Raw genomic sequence first — 19,248 nt, forward strand, 5'->3', positions numbered from 1 at the left:
AAAGCCAAGGTTATAGAATTTGAAATTCCAGTTCTATATTATTTCCACTGGACTAATGTTCCCTTTTCTAACATGCAGTTTGGTTATTTATACTTCTCACTCACATTAGCATATAAAGATACTGCACTTTCTGTGTAACATTTTATTCTGTGATGGACTTCCAACTAGCCAGCATTCTGTATAAAGCATAAACGTCATCCAACCAGCAGTTCTTGCTGAACATAAAATACAGTTATGATAGAGGATCGTAAAAAATAACTTTAAATTTAGAAGATCAAGAAGAATGCCTAAATAATGCCTGCCATCCTTGTTCTGTTAATTCTGTTAATTCCACTGCAGGCAAAACAATCAAAATTTGTAGAGAAATGGAACCTCTAAACGTCAGCCAAACTAAGTTTGCCCATCTGACAACAGGAAAGTAAAGCATGACAATCAAGGTTAAAGGATGGGTCTCCAGGCCAGGACTGATACAAAGAGCACAATACTAGATCTCCATTCATACAATGCCATGAGAGGGTGAATCCACACAACTAATTAACATCATTAAAAAGGTTAGAAAAATTCAATATCTACACACAACAGTATTAACTTCAGTAAAATGATTAAGTATCTTTCCATTCATGTGCTTTCCTATCAAATCAAACATCTGATATATAGTAACATATACTTACTTCACAAATGGCATTACTAAATGCAGGCAGAAGATGACATCTGAGCAAGAACAAAGCTCCAGTTCTCCCTAACTCAATAACTCAGGAATAACAAAACTTCCAGTACGCTCAGTCTAATCAAGGATGCATATGACATGAGGATGGATACATTAAAGGAGAGGAGACTATTGGGTAACATGAACCTTGGCTTCCAGAGAAAGCAGAAAGGGCTTCCATGGACAACATTACCATGTGGTTGGAAAATCCAGTTGCATACCTAACTGGCACCCTAGGGGAAGCTGGCACCCTGTGTTGCCTAATAAGTCACTGTCAAATGTCCCCTCACAGCAGCTGGAATTGCTGATTTACGCAGTAAGACTCCTGGTTACAGAAAACACACAGGATCTGGCTACCACTAACTGGAATACTAATATGCTTTTAGGCTATGAAAACCTAACACTAGTTATACTTTAGGTCACCTGAATTTATAAGTTAACGTAAGTATTTACTCTAAAAATCCAGGTTTGTGTTTATGTTCTACATGAGGTCCAAACTGTATCTGCGCTTGAAAGCCTCCAAACTCGCAGGCCTTCTCAAAGGAGACAGGATGGGAGCCATTCAGAATGTCATCACGAGCCTATAAGAAATAAGCAAAGACATATCAGGGACATCCAAAAGAATTACTCCATCCCTGAAATTCATCAAGAGCTAAAACACAGGCCAAGAATCCAGCAACACACTTCTCTGTCTGAATGTCTTCATTATTCCATTGTGCATGTGTCTATGACTAATAAAATAAACAAAGGGATAGATTCTTCTCTGGTGAGTATCTACAGAGACATGCTAAAATCATGATTGTAACAACTGTTGTCAAAAAGACGATTTGATATACATTTCCTGTGGCATGTATATATCAAATACAACTTATATACATGTACACACACACACACGTGTATGCATTCACACCCAACATAACTCTTATCTTACCACCTTGTAATAGCAGGGAAAACGATCTAACTTGCAAGTAAAAAAAAAAATTATTGTTACAGAAATAGTAAGAGGTGAAGGCAAACAGCATTTTCCTTCTTTTTGTTTACATTTTGTAGTCATAGAAGATGATGGATTTTATAGTTCTGGCATGGAAAGACTCATCTATCCATACAGAAAACAAGATAGTATCAGTGCATACTGTTGTAACAGTAATCTGGAAGAAGTATCTAATGGACATGAGAACAGCAGAGCGTGATAATCTTTTAAAACTCCTGAAAATTTAGTGCAGTGCCACAACCAATACCTTCTTATAATCATCTTAAAACCATTTTATAATTTGCCTCAGACCTTTAAAATGCAATTTAGAACAATCCTACTTGAATCAGCTTCAAGTATAACAACTGAGCATCCCGTTAAACATTCAATGGATTTTTTTCAACTAACAAAATCAACCCTAATGATTTCAAACTGAATTACAGCCAGCTACACTGGAGACTACAGTTAGAAACTATCTTCTGCAGAAAAACTCAAGTTTCCTAAGGTATAAGCATCTCTAACAATTCGGGGAACCTGCCTGGCTGGGCTCCCACTGTGTTAAATGATATGGTCCATCTCAAACAGGAAGCCCACCTGCTCTGTGCTGTTTATGTTGAATATTGTAAAGAAGGTGCAGAAGCAGCTCAGGCAGAAAGAGATAAGTGGAAAGCCAGCTGCAAGATTGAAATGAGATTCGACATTACAGAGAAAGCATCACCCATATTACAGAATGGGGAGGACTATACCTGATACCTGAAAACAATGATCTAAAGACAAGGCATTAGTGAACACATTTATTTATGTATTTAAGGAAACAAGAACAACATAAAAATCACTGTATTTTTGAATGTCCATTATTCGGTTGGAAGTATTGATTTTGAGCATCAAAGCCTCTACACTATCAAGAGTGCTAAACCAAAAACAAAACAAAACAAACACACACAATCCACATTCAGAACAAGAAGTTTAGAAGATCGAATACCTGAGCAACAACGGAGTCAGTTATTTAACACTTGTTTTTTTAATATTTTTCTCCTAATTAACCTATACAGGTTTCCTCAGGCAAGCTAGAACTGGTACTCCTGGTTCACATACTGTACCTGAACATAAAGCAAATTCAGTTGAACAGGATCTCTTGAATCTACATTCTGGTCTGAATAGAAGAACTTTCGTCTCAACAGTAACGTTTCATTTTCATCAACTCCTTGTTCTCTAAATGTTCGGCTATGATCTAGCCAATTTACTGCAACAGAACCAGACAGACAGAGTGTTTAATCTGCAGTGTTGCCAGCGTTAATAGCTATTGAGAAAATCATACGACAACTGGCCTTCCCCTTGGAGGGGGACACCTAGCAAAAAAAAATTATTTTTCTTTATGTTTCTAGTCAGTGCTGATGGTTGCTACAAATGAGAATTTAATAACAGAACAGCACTGCTGAAGAAAAAGAGGAATTTACCCCATGGTGTAAAACACCATGAATACCATTGAAGCAGCAACCACAGCAAAAATAGTATTTCAATACTATATTCAGACCTTCAAAGCTGCATTGCAGTATTACTCGAAAGATTACCAAAACACCACCACCGAAACCAATTGCTTTGCTCACTTTTTTTATCCCTTAATACACTTTAAAACATCTTCCTTCCAGTAAAAGTTCATCTTAGTCCCCTGATGTTAAAACAAAGTAATTTTCATCATTTTGCATATAAAACAGATCAAATATTGTCTTAGTTCTTTGGCACACTCCATTTACACTTCAAAGACATAACCAGACACAACTTTAAACGGCTTTCAGTAGGCATCAGTAGTTAAATATCCAACTTGAATGAAGGGATAAAAAGGGTCATTATGGAAATAATCTTCCCTTCCCACTTTAAGTTATAACTCCACCACAAAAAAAAAAAAAAAAAAGCAATATAAACACTTCAAAAGACATGCTATCTCTCATAGCTAGAGGCAACAATTTGTCTACTTAACTAAACTCAAAAATGCACAGTAGTAGATGACACCATATATGAACAGATGCAATACAGGTAGGGAACAAGTGAGTCATACTGAAGAAGCTAAAAATGCATTCCTGTATGGTTTTCTTGCCCTGTTCTGCAGAAAGGTAGTAGTGAAAGAATCATCCTGGAATTCACTACTCACAATCATCATCAGTATGAAGCTTTGCCTTCAATTTTTCCATTTTTCTTTCATCACGCAACAACGTCCTATCTTTCTTAAGTGTTCCTGTACTCTCTTCTTTCTTTTCTTCAATGCTCTCCTGGATTAAGGAATATTCCTCATAATTGGTTATTCCTGGAATTAGAAATAGATCCAGTGTTTGTAATAACAAAAATTTTATACGTTTAATACACAGATAAAATTATTTTCCATATATTAAAACACCAATGCTTCGTTACAAGTATAATGAAGATATTCCAGATGAAATGCAAACCAAAGCATGGGGAAAGGGATCCCAAGAATAATCTACAAGTTCTGCATTGAAGATGTTTCTCTAATGTTTGGCATTATTCTTCAAATATATCATATTTGAAGGTGCATTTCCCTTCGTGGATGCCTACAATTGCTTCCTGAGAACTGGGTGATTTCAGCTTGCCCACAATGTGCAGAAGAAACATGGCACAGCAGACTGAGGAATAAAAAACACGTGAGTAGAGTTCCAGAACTCTCAACTCTTCCTATGAATTTTGCATGAAACTGAATTGAAAAAAAATCAGTTCACAGGATTTAGTATATATGCTATGCCATTCTTATTTCTCTGTTCTCATCATCTTCCTCCACAGCATATTTATGTTATACAAGAAAGCAAATTAAATAAATGCTTGACCACATTCATGAAAATTAGTCAAACTAATTTTTAGAGCAAATTAATTGCAGCACATTGGAATCCAGCATAGAAGCACGCACACAGTTAAAATACACATTTTAATCTACCTTGAAAGTGAATTAAGCTAAATCTATCTCAGTCAAATTAAGATAATTAATTCTAAATGAGAATGAAGCAAGAGCTTAAGATCTTTTAAAGTAATCCATGTTGAATGCATGTTTATAGGTAAATTTGAGTTAGTTTCCTAAAATGTCTTTATTTAGATAAATATAAAAATAGACTATAACCAAAATGATACATTTTAGGCCAGCTGCTCTGGATGGTTTCCATATGTAGTTACACAAGTAACATGATATTGTGACTAAACCTAAATCGTAACATAGAAACCTAAGTTTAGGTGTATTTCAAGGTCAACAACTTCTATGTCATTAATATTTAGCGAAAATTTAGTTCTATTTTTCTACCACCTAGCAGGAAAGCTTGTATAAGAAGTAACACACACTGAAGAATTTAAAACAGTACTGTCAGATACCTGTGCCTTCAAATGTTAAATACTGAAGCTTAAGGATATAGGTAATTCTTTACTGACTTTCAGAAGAAAGCATGGACAACAGCTTTCAAAAAAATGTTTGGTCACTGTTAATTGATAACATAATTTCAACAGTTTTCAACATGTGTCAACTTCTATCCAATAACACGCATGGCATCCTAAATTTCAAGATGTCAATACGGGAATAAACAAATAAATGTTCTTGAATATGTAGGTCCCAAAATCTTACCTATCCTGCTGCAAATGGTAACCAGCAATTCACCAACTGTTTTAGAATCATCCACCATGACTGTTTTCACTGAACCATCCAACATACGTATTTTCTGAGGTCTCTGTTTCTTTTTGTACTCCAATATATCCTATGAAGTAAACAATACTGTTTCTAAACGTTTAGGGAAACCACCACAAAACCAACTCTATAGGGTAGATTCCTGAAGCAAGATGCTCCCCCCCACATTTTTTTTTTTTAGATGCATATATGCGTCTTTGAAATGGATCAGTTTCAAGAAAAGACTCAAATTTCTCCTACCCCTCCAAACACTAAATATTGTTCCTGCTACTTGGGAAACAAGTTTTCTGAAAACATGTTGATGAACAAAGCAACAGACTTGTACCATACCCCATTTCTCAGCATGTAATAATCCAGCGTTCTTCCAGACTCCAACCATATACCTTTACGAGGATCTTCATCTGACAAGAACAATCCGTAGTCAGAGGCTGTGTAACAGAAAAGATGTTTCATTGAAAAATATAAAACCTCAAAAATCATCGTTTTATTCAAGATTATTCAGGTTCATGGTTAAGCTTCCATTATGTTTACCCCCCATTCTTAATGAACTAGTATGCCTTTATTTTTTTCTGTGCTTCAGAGAAATATTTAATTTAGCAGCAGATAGCAGGGTAGATCAGGCATTACAGAAGACTTGAACAAAAGCTTCACTAAATATGCACATTTCACATCCATTATGGATCATCTGTACTATATTTGTAATTAGTTCTCTCTAATAAGACCTTTTTAAAACGCTCATAGGTCCTGCTTAAAGACCTATATCCTTAGAGATCCAAAAATACAACCAGTTTGGATTTAATCATAGTATACCATTTTAAGCAGTAGTTGTATTTCAAAACATTGTTTTCAACCCTTAACATACTGAGCCTATGCTAAACATACAAATCTTTTTTTTGGTAGATGTTTCAGGTTTATAAATTGAAAAAGATAAGAGGTTTTCAGAATTATATTTGTAGTAACAATCTCAGAAAAAAAAAAAACGCATCTATTGAAGGCTAAGCAGAATCTATTGATTCCTTCGGAAACACAAGTAAACGGTAAAACTCTCGTGGCCACGGAAGAACAAATTCAGGCTTAAGCTTCAAAGCCTAGACTCCAGGTACACTAAATGAATACCATGACTGTCAACTGAAGGACTACTAAAGCATGAAGAATTGATACACAGTACATGCTTAGACAAATCCACTATCACAAACAGAAAAGGCTACCTTCCTTCTGTTGCGCCTGCTCTAACTGTGGTCTTAAAGTTGAAGCTAATGCTTGTTTCCATAAAAGCTGGTCACCTGTGTGCACACAGTCTGTTACAACAGCCCAGTGAAGGGACAGTGCCCTCTTAATTTCAGCCATGTGATCACACCCTCTGATTAGAACCTCAAGTAAACATAGCCACAACTTTGGGACAGTGTTTCATCTTTAAGTGTATTATAAAGATACAATTCACATTTATTCAACAACATTTACATTAAACACAGTGTTATTTATGCAAAGATATAAAAACATAACTGAAAGATACCAACTTTTAAAGGAAAAACCCTTCCAAGAAACTGAGTAAGAACAACTTTTCCTACAGACCATACTTAAAAACTCTGCTGAAAAGGCAAGTGATCCATACAGAGATGTTTATGGACACAAATTCAGTACAGAATCAATTATATGAAATTTTAGAATCTGTGCCTATAAATAGCTTGTGACCTTTACAAGCACACAAAGGGCCTTTGCGCTGAGAGCAGAACTACCAAGGAAGCGTTGACTGCTCTACATTTCACTTCTGGGGAGCGCACCCTAGTAATGAAGTAACAGTAGCTGTGCAGCTTGCACATGAATATCACAGTCGCCTCTGTCCCAGCATGCAAGCTTGTTGGTGAAGTCAAACTTACATGGTTGATAGTAGAACTACAAGACAACATTTTCTGTTGTGCAGGAACTGGTTAGATCACTCTGTACTGCACCACTATGAGTTTTCCTAACGAACAGGCAAACAAATGTTTTAACAGCCACAAGGAAGGGGAAAGGATAAGTTGTTTTATATATATATTGTTATGCATTGCAACTTCAGAAAGGTGTTTAAAGTTTGCAATTGCACTGCAATCACATAAAAAAAAACAACTTAAAAAACCTCAAGACAGTTCCCAGGCTTTTCTGAGATTTATGATATTCAGCGCTATTTATTACTTGACTTCACTGAATACAACAGCTGTTCAAAATAACTGCCTTAGGAGATCAGTATATCAAGAACGCACAGGTTATATCTGAAAAATAGAAGCTCTGTAACTAGACTTCCTAAGGGCTTCTGCAAAGGAGAAGCATTACTAAATAATACCAATATCATACATTACTGGATTTTATTTTTTTAAACAGTTGAGACAAGGTTTTCAGGAGACCTCTAATATTGGAAAGCTGTGCATAAAACTGTTCTAACAATTACATTCCAATGGCATTATACACAGTAGAGAACCAAATGATTCTGAAGAATCTGGATTTTTGAACAACTTTGGCTAAATTTAAAACAGATTTTCTGCCTGAGTGAACAAATATTTCAGTGTTTTCACATCTAATTTGCTCAATATGTACAGAGAGATTTGATTAATGAATAGCACCATTTTGAATATGGTGGGGTTTTTTTGTTTGTTTGTTTTTGCTCTTGTTTGTTTTTAAACTTAAACAGTTTAAAGCATTTCCCTTTCTGCGTTTTGGAGATGTCCAACATTCTTTGGTAATCCACATTGTCCCTTTCTTTGCTGAGGCATCAAACAAGGTTACCCAGACCTTCCTAGAAAGCACAGCCACAAGCTTTGCTTTAAGATGATACCACAAAATCTGTTCTCCAATAACTTGGCCTTTCAGAGAACAGAGCAAGATTCAAAAAGGCTGGTGAATGTGTGCACACAGGGAAAACAATCCTTCAGCCAAACAAGCAGTTTACATAGAAAGTGAGAGTTTCAACAAAAAATGTTCCCATTGTAGAAAAAAATCTGTCTCACCACAAGAAGAAAGAATTCAGCTAACTTCAGCAACTTAAAAATCTGTTTCAACTCTGTGTCTTTTACTCCAGAGTCTTCTTTAAATTAAAACACAAGCCCTACAACCGTAAAGATAAATGAAGGAACACAACAGACAGTAAAAACAGCGTGGGTCTGTTTATTTTCAGTTCAGCCAGTGAATCGACTAAGGATAAATACAGGAACTCACCTTGTCCCATTTGAGCCTCTGGAACTCGTTCACGAATAACTCTGCAGGCATCATACACTGCAGTGGATGGTTCAAACTGCATCGTCTTCACTACATTGCATTGGCGGACACAGATCTTCAAGGAAAGTGCTACCATGGTGTTCAAAATCTTGCAAGTTTCTACTGAATTGTCTGAAAAAACAGTGATACATTATTGCTCAGAATTTTCCACTTAACTCTTTCATATGCTCAAACTGTTCATTGAAAAAAATTGAATGACTTTAAAAAAATGATACATTTTCAATAGCTCTATATACAGTCCCACTAGCATCCTCAAGCTAGAAACCATCCTCAAACAGATATTATTCTTGGCATACTGGAAATTCATTTTCAGAAGAGGTGTGTACACATTCCTAAAGGTTAATATTTTGTCTGAGATAAGACAAGATGCTGCATAAGAAAACAATATACTTATTGGGTATATCACCAACAGTAAGTATTTAGTAGTAACAGAAAAGCAACTGCATAATTTCCACTAAATCCATATTTCACTCTTCGATATGACAGATTTAATAACAAATACAAATTAGAGGTCAAATTTTCAATATGCAAAACTCAAATCAAAATGGTTATTTTTTCCTCCTCCTTTTTAAATCCTGACACATGGGAATCAGCGGGTACAGGAAGGAGTAGGTTGCTTTCCAAAGACAAAGGCTACATATTTTCAGATGAGGAAATTAACTGGTTCCCCCTAACGATGAACATGACTCTCACCATCCCTTTTTGTTAGAACATTTAGATTAGCTGGTAATAAACTGCTTAGAAAAACTACATTAAACAAAGCAGATTCTGAAGTATGCAATACTGTGTGTTCTTTTCAAGCCTGCATAAATCTACTAGATTTTTTTCTATCCTGTTATGCACCTACCCAGAGCTCCAAGAACAAGTTATTTTTCATTCCAGTTCTATTTCAGAAATGTCGTTGAATTTGACAATATTTGTCTACAAAAACAGGAAGATACAAATGATTTTTGTTTCATTTTGTAAATTGTCTGGGGTTTGTCTCAAGTGTCCTTCCTCACTGTCCTGACATTCCAAATCACACCTCCATCACTGGACTTTCCTTAGGGATCTTCAAAAATTCTTCAGAACTAAAACCCCTTCTGCATAAATGCAGAATCAACAAAATCTTAAAATGCTTTCTGCATAAACGCATGTGCATGTTTTTAAATAGGAGGGTGTGAGATGCTAAGGACTCAAATTAACTGCTGCTGATAATTTGAGGACACATTCCATTAGCTAAAAATTTAAAGGCCAGTTGTGCATCTTTTTACAGCCCAGATACTCAATTTGGCAAACTCACTTGAAGCAATAGGAAGGAACCACCATTTATATCTCAAGAGTGTTAAGAAAACAACACCAAAGCACCGAGCTTTATGACTGCACCCTTCTCCAAGGCACAGACAAATCATCTCTCTACTGATGCCATTTACGAGTAACTCTAGCTCTAAAATGTCACACTCCCACGTATTACTGGGGCAGCCCACCCAGCTGCCTCTCAACAAGCTAAATCATTCTACTTTGTGTTTTTGTTTTTTTTTTTTATTACTTCCAGAACCACTTATTACCACCAGTATAAATTCTAGACAGTGCCAGATTTTCAGATTGACAATGGAAAAGAGGTCAGTGAGAGGAAAAATGTACAGGGAACATCGATGTATATACCTCAATGCTTTCTGAATCTATGAGTGCCTGATAAAAATCTGGATTTGAACCATTCTAGGCAAAGATATACATTTATTGACCTGACCTACTACCAAACACTCTTCTTTATTCTTATCCAAAAGGTCCTTACTTTCAGAAGTAATCATTCAGTACAGCAGCAGGTCAAAATAAATGCAGAAGGAAAAAGAAAACTCTGCAGTATTTCCACAGAGAATCACCAAAGTCAGGATTAGCTTAGTACTTAATCATTCATAAATAAGCAAACCCCAGAGCATCACGAAAACAAAAATATCCTAAGAAACCACAGGTTGGAGCAGTGTTCACCAGAAGGGTCCCTGGGAGAATTGTGTGTTCATGTGTATGTACATACACTGTTAAAAACAACTGGCACACTAACAGCTGGAAAATAGACACATCAGCTTGAAAAACAGCCTGAGCAAGTTGCTCAGAAAGCAACCCTAACTCACAAGCCACCTTTAAAACCTGGCTGTTGGCTCTGGTGCAGTACAGTGAGCCACAATTCCTGCTCCCTTCTCTGTCTGGAGAATGTGTTAGGGCAGGGACATTAAATGCAACCCTCTGGACTCTCCCTCTCTCATCATTGCTACTCCTCTTAAAAAGATTAAGAGAGAAAGTGACACCAGTGAGTACAAGTTCTAGAAAACATTTTCCAGAAAAAGCTGTCCTCTCCCCTTTGCTTTTTTATTGAGCCAAAGGTGAGGCTTGCAAGCCACTCACATTAAATAGAATATCCTGAGTTGGAAGGGACCTACAAGTATCATCTTAAAACTTGAGCTGTCTTGTCCATTAGAAAGTAACATGGATGTTGACCTTTTCCTGGATTTTTCAACTTTTTCATGAACGAGATGCAGTCTAGCTTTGGTATGAATGCCTTTGGTTGAAGGGAAATATTCAGAAAAAAAATATAAATGCATTCAACAATCATCTTTTTAAAAAAAAGAGTAGAAACATGTAAAGATGTCTCCTCTCTTCTGCTAACATATACATTCAACTGAATCTGTACACTCAAACATTATAGCTAAATGAATATAATACAGTTGCACAGGCACATGGCACCACCTTCTCCAAGATCCATCTAGCCACCTTCTTTTAAGGTTAAAGTGAAACATCACCATGTCTAATGAAGTGATTCATGTTTCCTGGTAAGAAATACTAGACCAATGACTTAATAGTCATAAATTAGCACTTAGGTTGAAAGTTTCCTGACATACATAGAAATCCTTTATTATCAGCCCTGACAGTAGTCAGTGGGTCCTTGTGTAAGTTATGATGATGTATTATTATGCTTCTTAATTCTGAATCTTTATATCATGTCAGAAAACAAAATTTTCTTTTAAGGTGAAGGGTCACAAAGTAATGGCATGAAAATAGACACATTTACTTCCAACAGATAAGTTTTAAAAGTTTAATTAACCCTTTCATATGGATCACTCAAAAATGGATTTTTAAAAGGGCACGCTATGAGGAAACATTTAAATTCAGTGCAGTGCCTAATCTCCCTCTATGAATGGAGAAAAGGGGACAGAGAAAAGCCAAATGGTAAAGCTAGGCTATGAAATTTCAATAGGAAAGGTAAATATCTATGATAAAAGATATTCTGCTAAACTTGTTGTGATTTTGCAGTTTGTACTATTTCTTTTGTTAGGTTAGTATAAAATTAGCAAAACACAGCTTTTGGGCAGGATCTCACCAGTAAGATACAGAACACAGTAAGTTAGAACTTGGAAACAGCTTCACCAGTATGATCTCATCACATACTTGATAAGTTTAAAAACAAGGTGATGACCCATCGCTTCATATTTACACCAAAAAGCCCCTTCAAAATGCATTACATTGTTTCCTAGCTTGATAATATTTTCACTTTGTGGTTGTCCATTAGAAGAATCACCATAAAAACAACTTGTCCAAAGGAACCTCCAGAGGCAGTCTAGTTTAGTCCCTTTTACTGAAAAATGGTGCATCCCTATGGTGTCCCCGGCAGGTGCTTATTTTATCTATTCTTACAAAGCTCTGTTGAAATGGAGTCCACAACATCCACAGGGAAGCTACTCAATTGTTATTTTTACTAGTTTTTACATTTTACCACCACCTCACCTTGCAAGTTTTCAAACTAGGTCTTCCATGCTGCAAAAGAACCTTTTCCCCCCCCCGCTCTACATACACAGACATGGCAAATTAATCCCTGTAGTCTTTAATACAATTTTACAAGTTATGAACCTGTTACCATGGCCTCCCAATGCCTTCTTGTTATTTTTTTTCCCTCTAGGTTCAAACACTACTCCTTAAAGAAGGAAGGACCTAAATATGCAATGGTCTAATCTCCCTTAAACTCAATGCTCCTGTTTTCAGAGATGCCAAAATATACTTTATTCCGAAAAGAGCTTACTAAAAGAGTCCATGAGTTATCAGCTTCCTTCAGCACTGTGTTCTCAAAAATCAGACGTGGGTATTCATGTGTCTACTTCAGATTAGCCTCAAACTAAACCTCCCCACCTGGCTTTCAGCAGTAACTGGGACAGGCAGTTTCCATCTCCTGGGTAACAGCCAAAATAAGAGAGCTGTTTTTCCTCAAAAGAAAAATGAACGTGGTTAAGAAAAAGGGCTGACACCATGGAGAAAAACAATGGAAAAAATCCTTCCATGTTCCCTTTAGCTTCTATACACTGATTCACACCACATTCAAGTATTTTTCTGTGCAACTAACAGACACTTTGTTTCTCTTCCCCAATATCACTTACTCTCTGGAGCAGGTGATCAAAAATCAAAGGATTCCTGGAAATCAAAAGGATTTTGGAAGCAATGTTTCACCTCGTACTAAATCTAATGCCCTGTAAGCACTGGAGTAGGCAATTTCTAAATCAGACTGTAACTGATCCGTGCTTGCAAGGCTGGAGATCGAAATAATAAGTTACAGTCCAGACAGCATGGGAAAGAGAGCAGCAGCTCGAAGTTCTTAAACAAGAGAATCATCACTGAGAGAACCCAGTACTGACAGGTATGTACCCACGTTCTGGGAAATCCCAACAAAACAAGAGTATAACCAGTGGTTGAATAAAGATGAGCAAGTGCCTATGCACCCACAGATATACCTTTGATAGATCATGACAATAAGAAAAAATATTTCCAACATACTAGAAAAGATAATACTGAAAAGTATGAGCTGAGAACGAGACAATATTAAGTTTCTTTGGAGTGAAGTAACATCAGGCTGTGGGGATGCCTGCCATTCCAGCCACAGTCCAGCACTGGTGTAACCACTACAACAGCCAGCTACCTTCCAGCTGCAGACATTAACAGCCCCTCTCAGAACTGCCAACATTTGTCTGCACAATCATGTTCACCCAGTTCTGACGCTTTTTTTCATGTGTTGGTCATCATGTTTTGAAGAGAATCTTCTCCTTAGTTTTGACAGAACTGGGTTATGGAGTCATTATATAAACGATATGCCAGATCATCCAAGACAGTAGTGATCTTCAGTAGAGGAAGAGAAGCACCATGTGGTAAAGTGATGATCACTGTTCCATTTGGGTCACCGAGAGACCAGCATGTCACCATAGCTGGCAGTCACTAACCTGGGAGGATAAAACTTGCAGCAGACACTGTACTTCCGTATGCAAAGCCTTACTTCAACTTTCAGCAGATATTATTTTATCCTTCCTCAAAGCCCCTTGCATAGACATGCATTCACACAACCACAGCTAGAACTAGGATGCTGGTACTGTTAAGCTACAATAGGTCTGGGTTTAGATGCAGATACATACTCAGTGAACAAGTAATCTCAGTGAACAAGTAATCTATTTTTCTTTTACATTTTTTTCCCACTAGAAGAATTTTTCTGAAATTCCCTAGAGAAAAATATATTTATATTATATATATACACACATATGCATGCATACACACAGTAAACATCCCTTCATCTCTTGAATTTTTTTTCAGTGAAAGTTTGAACATCAAATACATTTTCTATACTGAAAAAAAATGTAAGTATCTGTAGATCTGAACATTCTATTTTCCCTGAAGTAAGTTTGTAAAATGCTTTTCTATTGATTTACTTGTTTGATACAAAATAAGCCAGAAAAGTACAAAGTTAATGATGGACAACAAGTCACAAGATAGTAAGTCAAGCAAATGTTTGTTAACATTCCTTGAGAAATGTCTCCAAAGTAATAACAAGAAAGCTGAGTGTCAAAGCATACTCACCTTTTACTTCCACTGGCAATTCATTTCAAATTGCTTTCCCTCCTGGTGTCACATGACAAATACAGAAATTTCACATCACATTCCCTGAGAAGCTAAATGGTAACAGAGCCCAGCTCTGCTAGACTGAGAAGGTGGCACTGACATGAAAACTACCTCATCAGCTGCTGTGCAAAGAGATAGAGGGGGGAAGCATAATTATCTCAAGAAGCATTTTACAAGGACTCTCAAGAGACATATAACCCAAGATAAAAGGCTGTGCTTCTGAATATTAACAAGAACAGGAGTTTGCATCCTGTAATTCAAGCAAGAATTAACTATCATCAAACTAAAATCATACAACAAAACAGCAGAAGCATAGCTTATGAGAGGCACAAGAAGTGAGATTTACAGGGGTGATCATTTAGCAAACACTGATATCCTTGAGCATTCACATACTTACCTGGCTTAATTTCTACCATTCCTACCCCAATGCTTGGGGTGTCTGACTGCTGATGAGGCAAGGACATGGTTTATATATTTTGAGCTACACTGCGAAGCAAACAGAGAATGCAGACTTTTTTTTTTTTTAAACTATCTCAGCTTAATGCTATGATGAAATGAACATGACTTTGCTTCCATTTCACATCCTTGCCAATAGAATGCTTGAAGTAAAACAAGCCAAAACATCTGCATTTTTAAACCAAGCAAACATGGAACAGCTAACACTGATTATGGACATAGTCCATATTTGACACGTCAAAGTTGCCACTGCCAGTGCTATTGGTGAAAAACAACGCTCTGCTATGATTTAGCAGAAGTCGGTCTCCCCAGAGATGTGCCTTAACTTGTTCATTTAGGCTTGAGAAAATACAAATCTGGATTATGGGAGTATCAAAGTCTAAAAGCCTACATGTATACATGATAGTATAAGGCAAAGTTATGTATTTTTATATTAGACTAACTTAGTAAGACAACCCAGTGGGTCAGAAGGTCTCTATTCATCGCAGTACGCACCACCCTACTGCTGGCCCATGGCACGAGCAATACAGCACATGCTATATTTTCTACTAATCACAACAGTTGAACATCTAATTCTCCTGCAACATACCAAGCACTTCTTCAGTGGACTGCTACCTGCTAAAACCTTCTTAAGCAAAAGGTAATCAAAAACACAAACTGAGTTGTCCTTCTAGTTACATTTCTTATTTCCCAAATTATGAATGCAAATTGAAGTGTCATCTTTCACAATCAGTAACGACGGCACCACACGGCAGGCAGACAACTGTGCAGGCATTAAGATCAACAAAATATGTTTTACTACAAACTCACAGTGGCACTTAAACCAGTCGTTCGCCATTGCCACCTTATGTAATTATCCTGTAAAAACTCACACTTTCCAAAGAAGTCCACCCTCTCTATAGTGCTCCATTGCTGTCTGTTTGTAACTCATTTGTACCAGGCTGCTCTCAAAAGTGCTTAAGAGGTGCTATTTATATTTTTTCTTAGAACACTAGGCTGATTCTCCACCAGCTCATTGCAGAGCAGCTGACTAACCTGTGGGTTGCATGCCTGAAACATGGTCATATGGCACAGCAAGGCCTTTATCAAACTCCTTGATGGACAAGACACTGAAGATGCCATCACTGACCGGTTGCTTTCCCATTCCCCTGAGAACACTGTAGAGAGGTGCTTCAGGGAGAATTATCACTGATGTCCAAATATCACACACACGAATGCTGAACTAGAAGTTGTGTTTCATCAACAACTTTAGAAGGGAGCAGCATGCACTCTTCTGGCAGCCAGAAACAGAACAACAACAACAAAACAAAAGCAAAAAAAAAACCACTCTGTTTTGATCAAATAAGCTTAAAGGTGAAGGCAACAGCAGTAAACAAACTGCCCATTTCAAGTATTAACTTCTAGTCTCTGAGTACAAAGATATCAGCTTAGGGGTGTCCAAAAGAAAACAAAGTCTCAAGTACTACATGCTGTCTGGGGTGGCTAGTCAGAATTGTTTAAGCGTGAACAAGCAAACAAGAACTATAAGCCTTCCATCACTTATAATACAAGACACTTAACACTATTCCAAAGAACATTCTTTATTCTGTGTGTAAAATGTGCATTGACAGTTAAATGCAAGACCTTAAACATACCGTGCCCTAAGAAAAGCCCTACTCAGCCACAAGGCCTATATATACATACCACACATTCTGATAAAATAATAATAAAAAAAAAGCTTACACTTATATGCTGTGAATTTTTGCTGAGATTTTTTTTTTAAAGATATCATCTAGTGTCCAAAACCAAGTCTTAAAAATAAGCCATTTGAAAACCAGTAAAATGAAGGTGAACTAGGACCACCTTTGGAATCATTAATAAGCATCAATCATGCCATTTGCGGTTCACACAGTCATACAGGAACATCATCTATTTTGTTCCGTATCCAGCAAGCAAGCACCTTCAAGCAAAATTATGTAAGAAACCAAAATATTCGACTCTAAGATTTGTTTATAGGACAGTCAGTTTATTAGCAATTCAACTAGTTTGCTTTCCAAGTCAAAAGGCATATTTGCTAAATCGCATGAATGTACCTTCAAGATGAAATATGAATTACAATGATATGGGAATATCACTGTTCTGAACAGAACCAGGGCAGCTTTTGGGTAACAGAAGCAAAGAGCTCGACTGAAACTAGTTATAACGTGGAAGTCATTAGCCTCAGGAGTAACAGCCTCTGACACAGCAGTCAACAACTCAACGCTTTGAAGAGGCCTTCCAGGCGCTTGCTCCTTTTTGGCAAGAACACCACAGAACAAAGTTGAAAACAGGGAATATGAGTTTCTGTTGAAGCCAGAAGAGGTGAAGCAACATCCTTTTGCTAGGTTCCTCTCTAAATCAAGTGCTTCCATTGTAGAGATAAGCCCTTTTAAGAGGGTCCCTTGGGAGGATAGCAATAAACATCTTCACAGGCGTCAAGAGCAAAATCTACACAATACCTGAGATACAGATGTATTTTATTTATTTAAGCAAAACGTAACTGCTTGAAAGGTTGATCTATATCCATCAAAAGAGCAGAAAGTTGCTTACAGTCAGACAGTTAAACAGTTTTGAATATATTTCTGGTAATTTAAGAGCATGCATGTAAATTAAATAGCATAGAGAGAATAAATGAAGATAAAAACAGTTTTTCTGTGGAAGAGTTAAGCCAATATAAGACTGATTTTTCCAAAGCAGCAGATTATTTTAAGCATTTCATCCAGATTCGAAATCACACTGGCAACAATAATAGGTCAAACTACCAACTGGGCTGTTTAATCCAGGCTTGCAGACTTCTGCATATTCACTCCGTTTTCAAACAGTGAAATGATATCATATTTTGAAGGACAATTTTTTTTTTTTTAAATATTTTTATGCCCGAGTTTACAACCTTTAAGAGCATACTTGCTTTAAAGCATTGCTTCATTAATTCAAAGCAGCTACCCAAAGTTCCGGCTACGTCTGCCACTTCTTGGCAGCAACCCCCATGTAGGATGTGATAAACAACTTGACAGAGCTGTTAATTTAGTCATTAAGTGACACAGCTAGGATATGACCTACTGGGTTCATCTACTGTGGTCTAAGTATTACTCAGCATTTCCTTATTCTTTTTCAAGTGGCATATAGACACAGTATAGAACACGCCACGCATTTTACACCGCAATATATTCTGCCCATTCAAATGGAAAAAAAGGAATTGTTTTCTTTAGGCAGTGTATTGGCATTACATTGCTAATATCACCAAGTGGGTCTTTAGAATACTCTTTTTTTTTGCCTTATAATATTTAGTGGAAAATTCAATGCTTAGCCTATCACTACTTGAATCTACTTTCTTAATTCAGTTACGTTTCTACCTCTTAAGTGCTCTGTTCTTGATCCCACCTACTGTAATAATACCCCGACAATTTTTTCTCATGAGCAAACACAATTTGGAATCATGAGATTACCATCATTTCTGTATAAATTATCCTTCTTTATCAATGTTTGTGTCATGGAGATAAAGTTTACAGAAAAAAAGATTAATAAATAAATAAATAAATAAAATGGTGAGGACAGCAATAATAATCCAACATATATCCCTCCCTACAAAGGTAGTCCCACAGAACTGTGATACTTCCATTATATCCAAATAAATGCTAGATGAGTGTATACAACAATTTACACACTACCTACGAGTCAAACGATGCCTTCATAAAACATGTCAAATTGAAAAACAGCAGATCATGTCACCTCCTCCCAACATACTTCAATAGCTAATAAAATAAGATGTTCATGCTCTTCCAACCTCCATCACCCGCTTAAAATTTATTGTGAATACATGTACCAACCATAGTTTCCAATATCTAGAATACCAAAGGATTTTCGAATGCTGTTGCAGCAACCTTGAATGAGCTTAGTGCAAGCTCCTTTAAGTTACTGAGAGCAGCAACTGAATAGGGAGGAAGGAGAAAGGAAGGAAAAACGATGTCTTGACACTTAACCATTTCATGTCATCACAAAAGTTTAATGTTCCTTGTAATAATTTTTTTTTTAACATCAAGGTTTCTGGTAGACCCAACAGGCTCCTGTGTTTTTATAACAATATAGATTAAAAAAAAAAAACACACTACTTTTTCAACATGAGAAAAACAACAAATGACTAACAAGAAGAACTCCAGGTAAGAAATGTAGAGTACCAGAAAGAGTAACAGTAAAGGAAAGACACAAAGTAATAGCAAACAGAAGGCTCAGTTGCTATCAGAAACATCAACGCTGATGAAAGCAGAAAAG

The 19,248-nt window shown here is 36.7% G+C and overlaps 1 protein-coding gene across 6 annotated transcripts in view; it reads right to left on the reverse strand.

The window, feature by feature from the left end:
* Positions 1-19,248, reverse strand: part of TLN2 (talin 2) — a 227,399-nt gene that overhangs the window by 148,205 nt on the left and 59,946 nt on the right. For 5 of the 6 annotated variants that reach the window (XR_014588799.1, XM_083850954.1, XM_083850952.1 and 2 more), the window contains exons 4-9: positions 8,539-8,709; positions 5,680-5,777; positions 5,290-5,419; positions 3,826-3,978; positions 2,777-2,919; positions 1,160-1,287 (exon numbers count right to left, since the gene is read on the reverse strand). Coding sequence is in view for 5 of the 6 variants with exons in the window: in XM_083850954.1 (XP_083707080.1) it covers positions 1,160-1,287; positions 2,777-2,919; positions 3,826-3,978; positions 5,290-5,419; positions 5,680-5,777; positions 8,539-8,674 (788 nt within the window). In the remaining variant the exon portion in view is untranslated. Of the gene's footprint in view, positions 1-1,159; positions 1,288-2,776; positions 2,920-3,825; positions 3,979-5,289; positions 5,420-5,679; positions 5,778-8,538; positions 8,710-14,463; positions 14,628-19,248 lie in introns of all 6 variants that reach the window. The other variant, XM_083850955.1, reaches the window with a different exon arrangement.

The sequence above is a fragment of the Anser anser genome (assembly GCF_964211835.1).
Source record: "Anser anser genome assembly, chromosome: 10".
In the NCBI taxonomy this organism is placed as follows: domain Eukaryota; kingdom Metazoa; phylum Chordata; class Aves; order Anseriformes; family Anatidae; genus Anser; species Anser anser.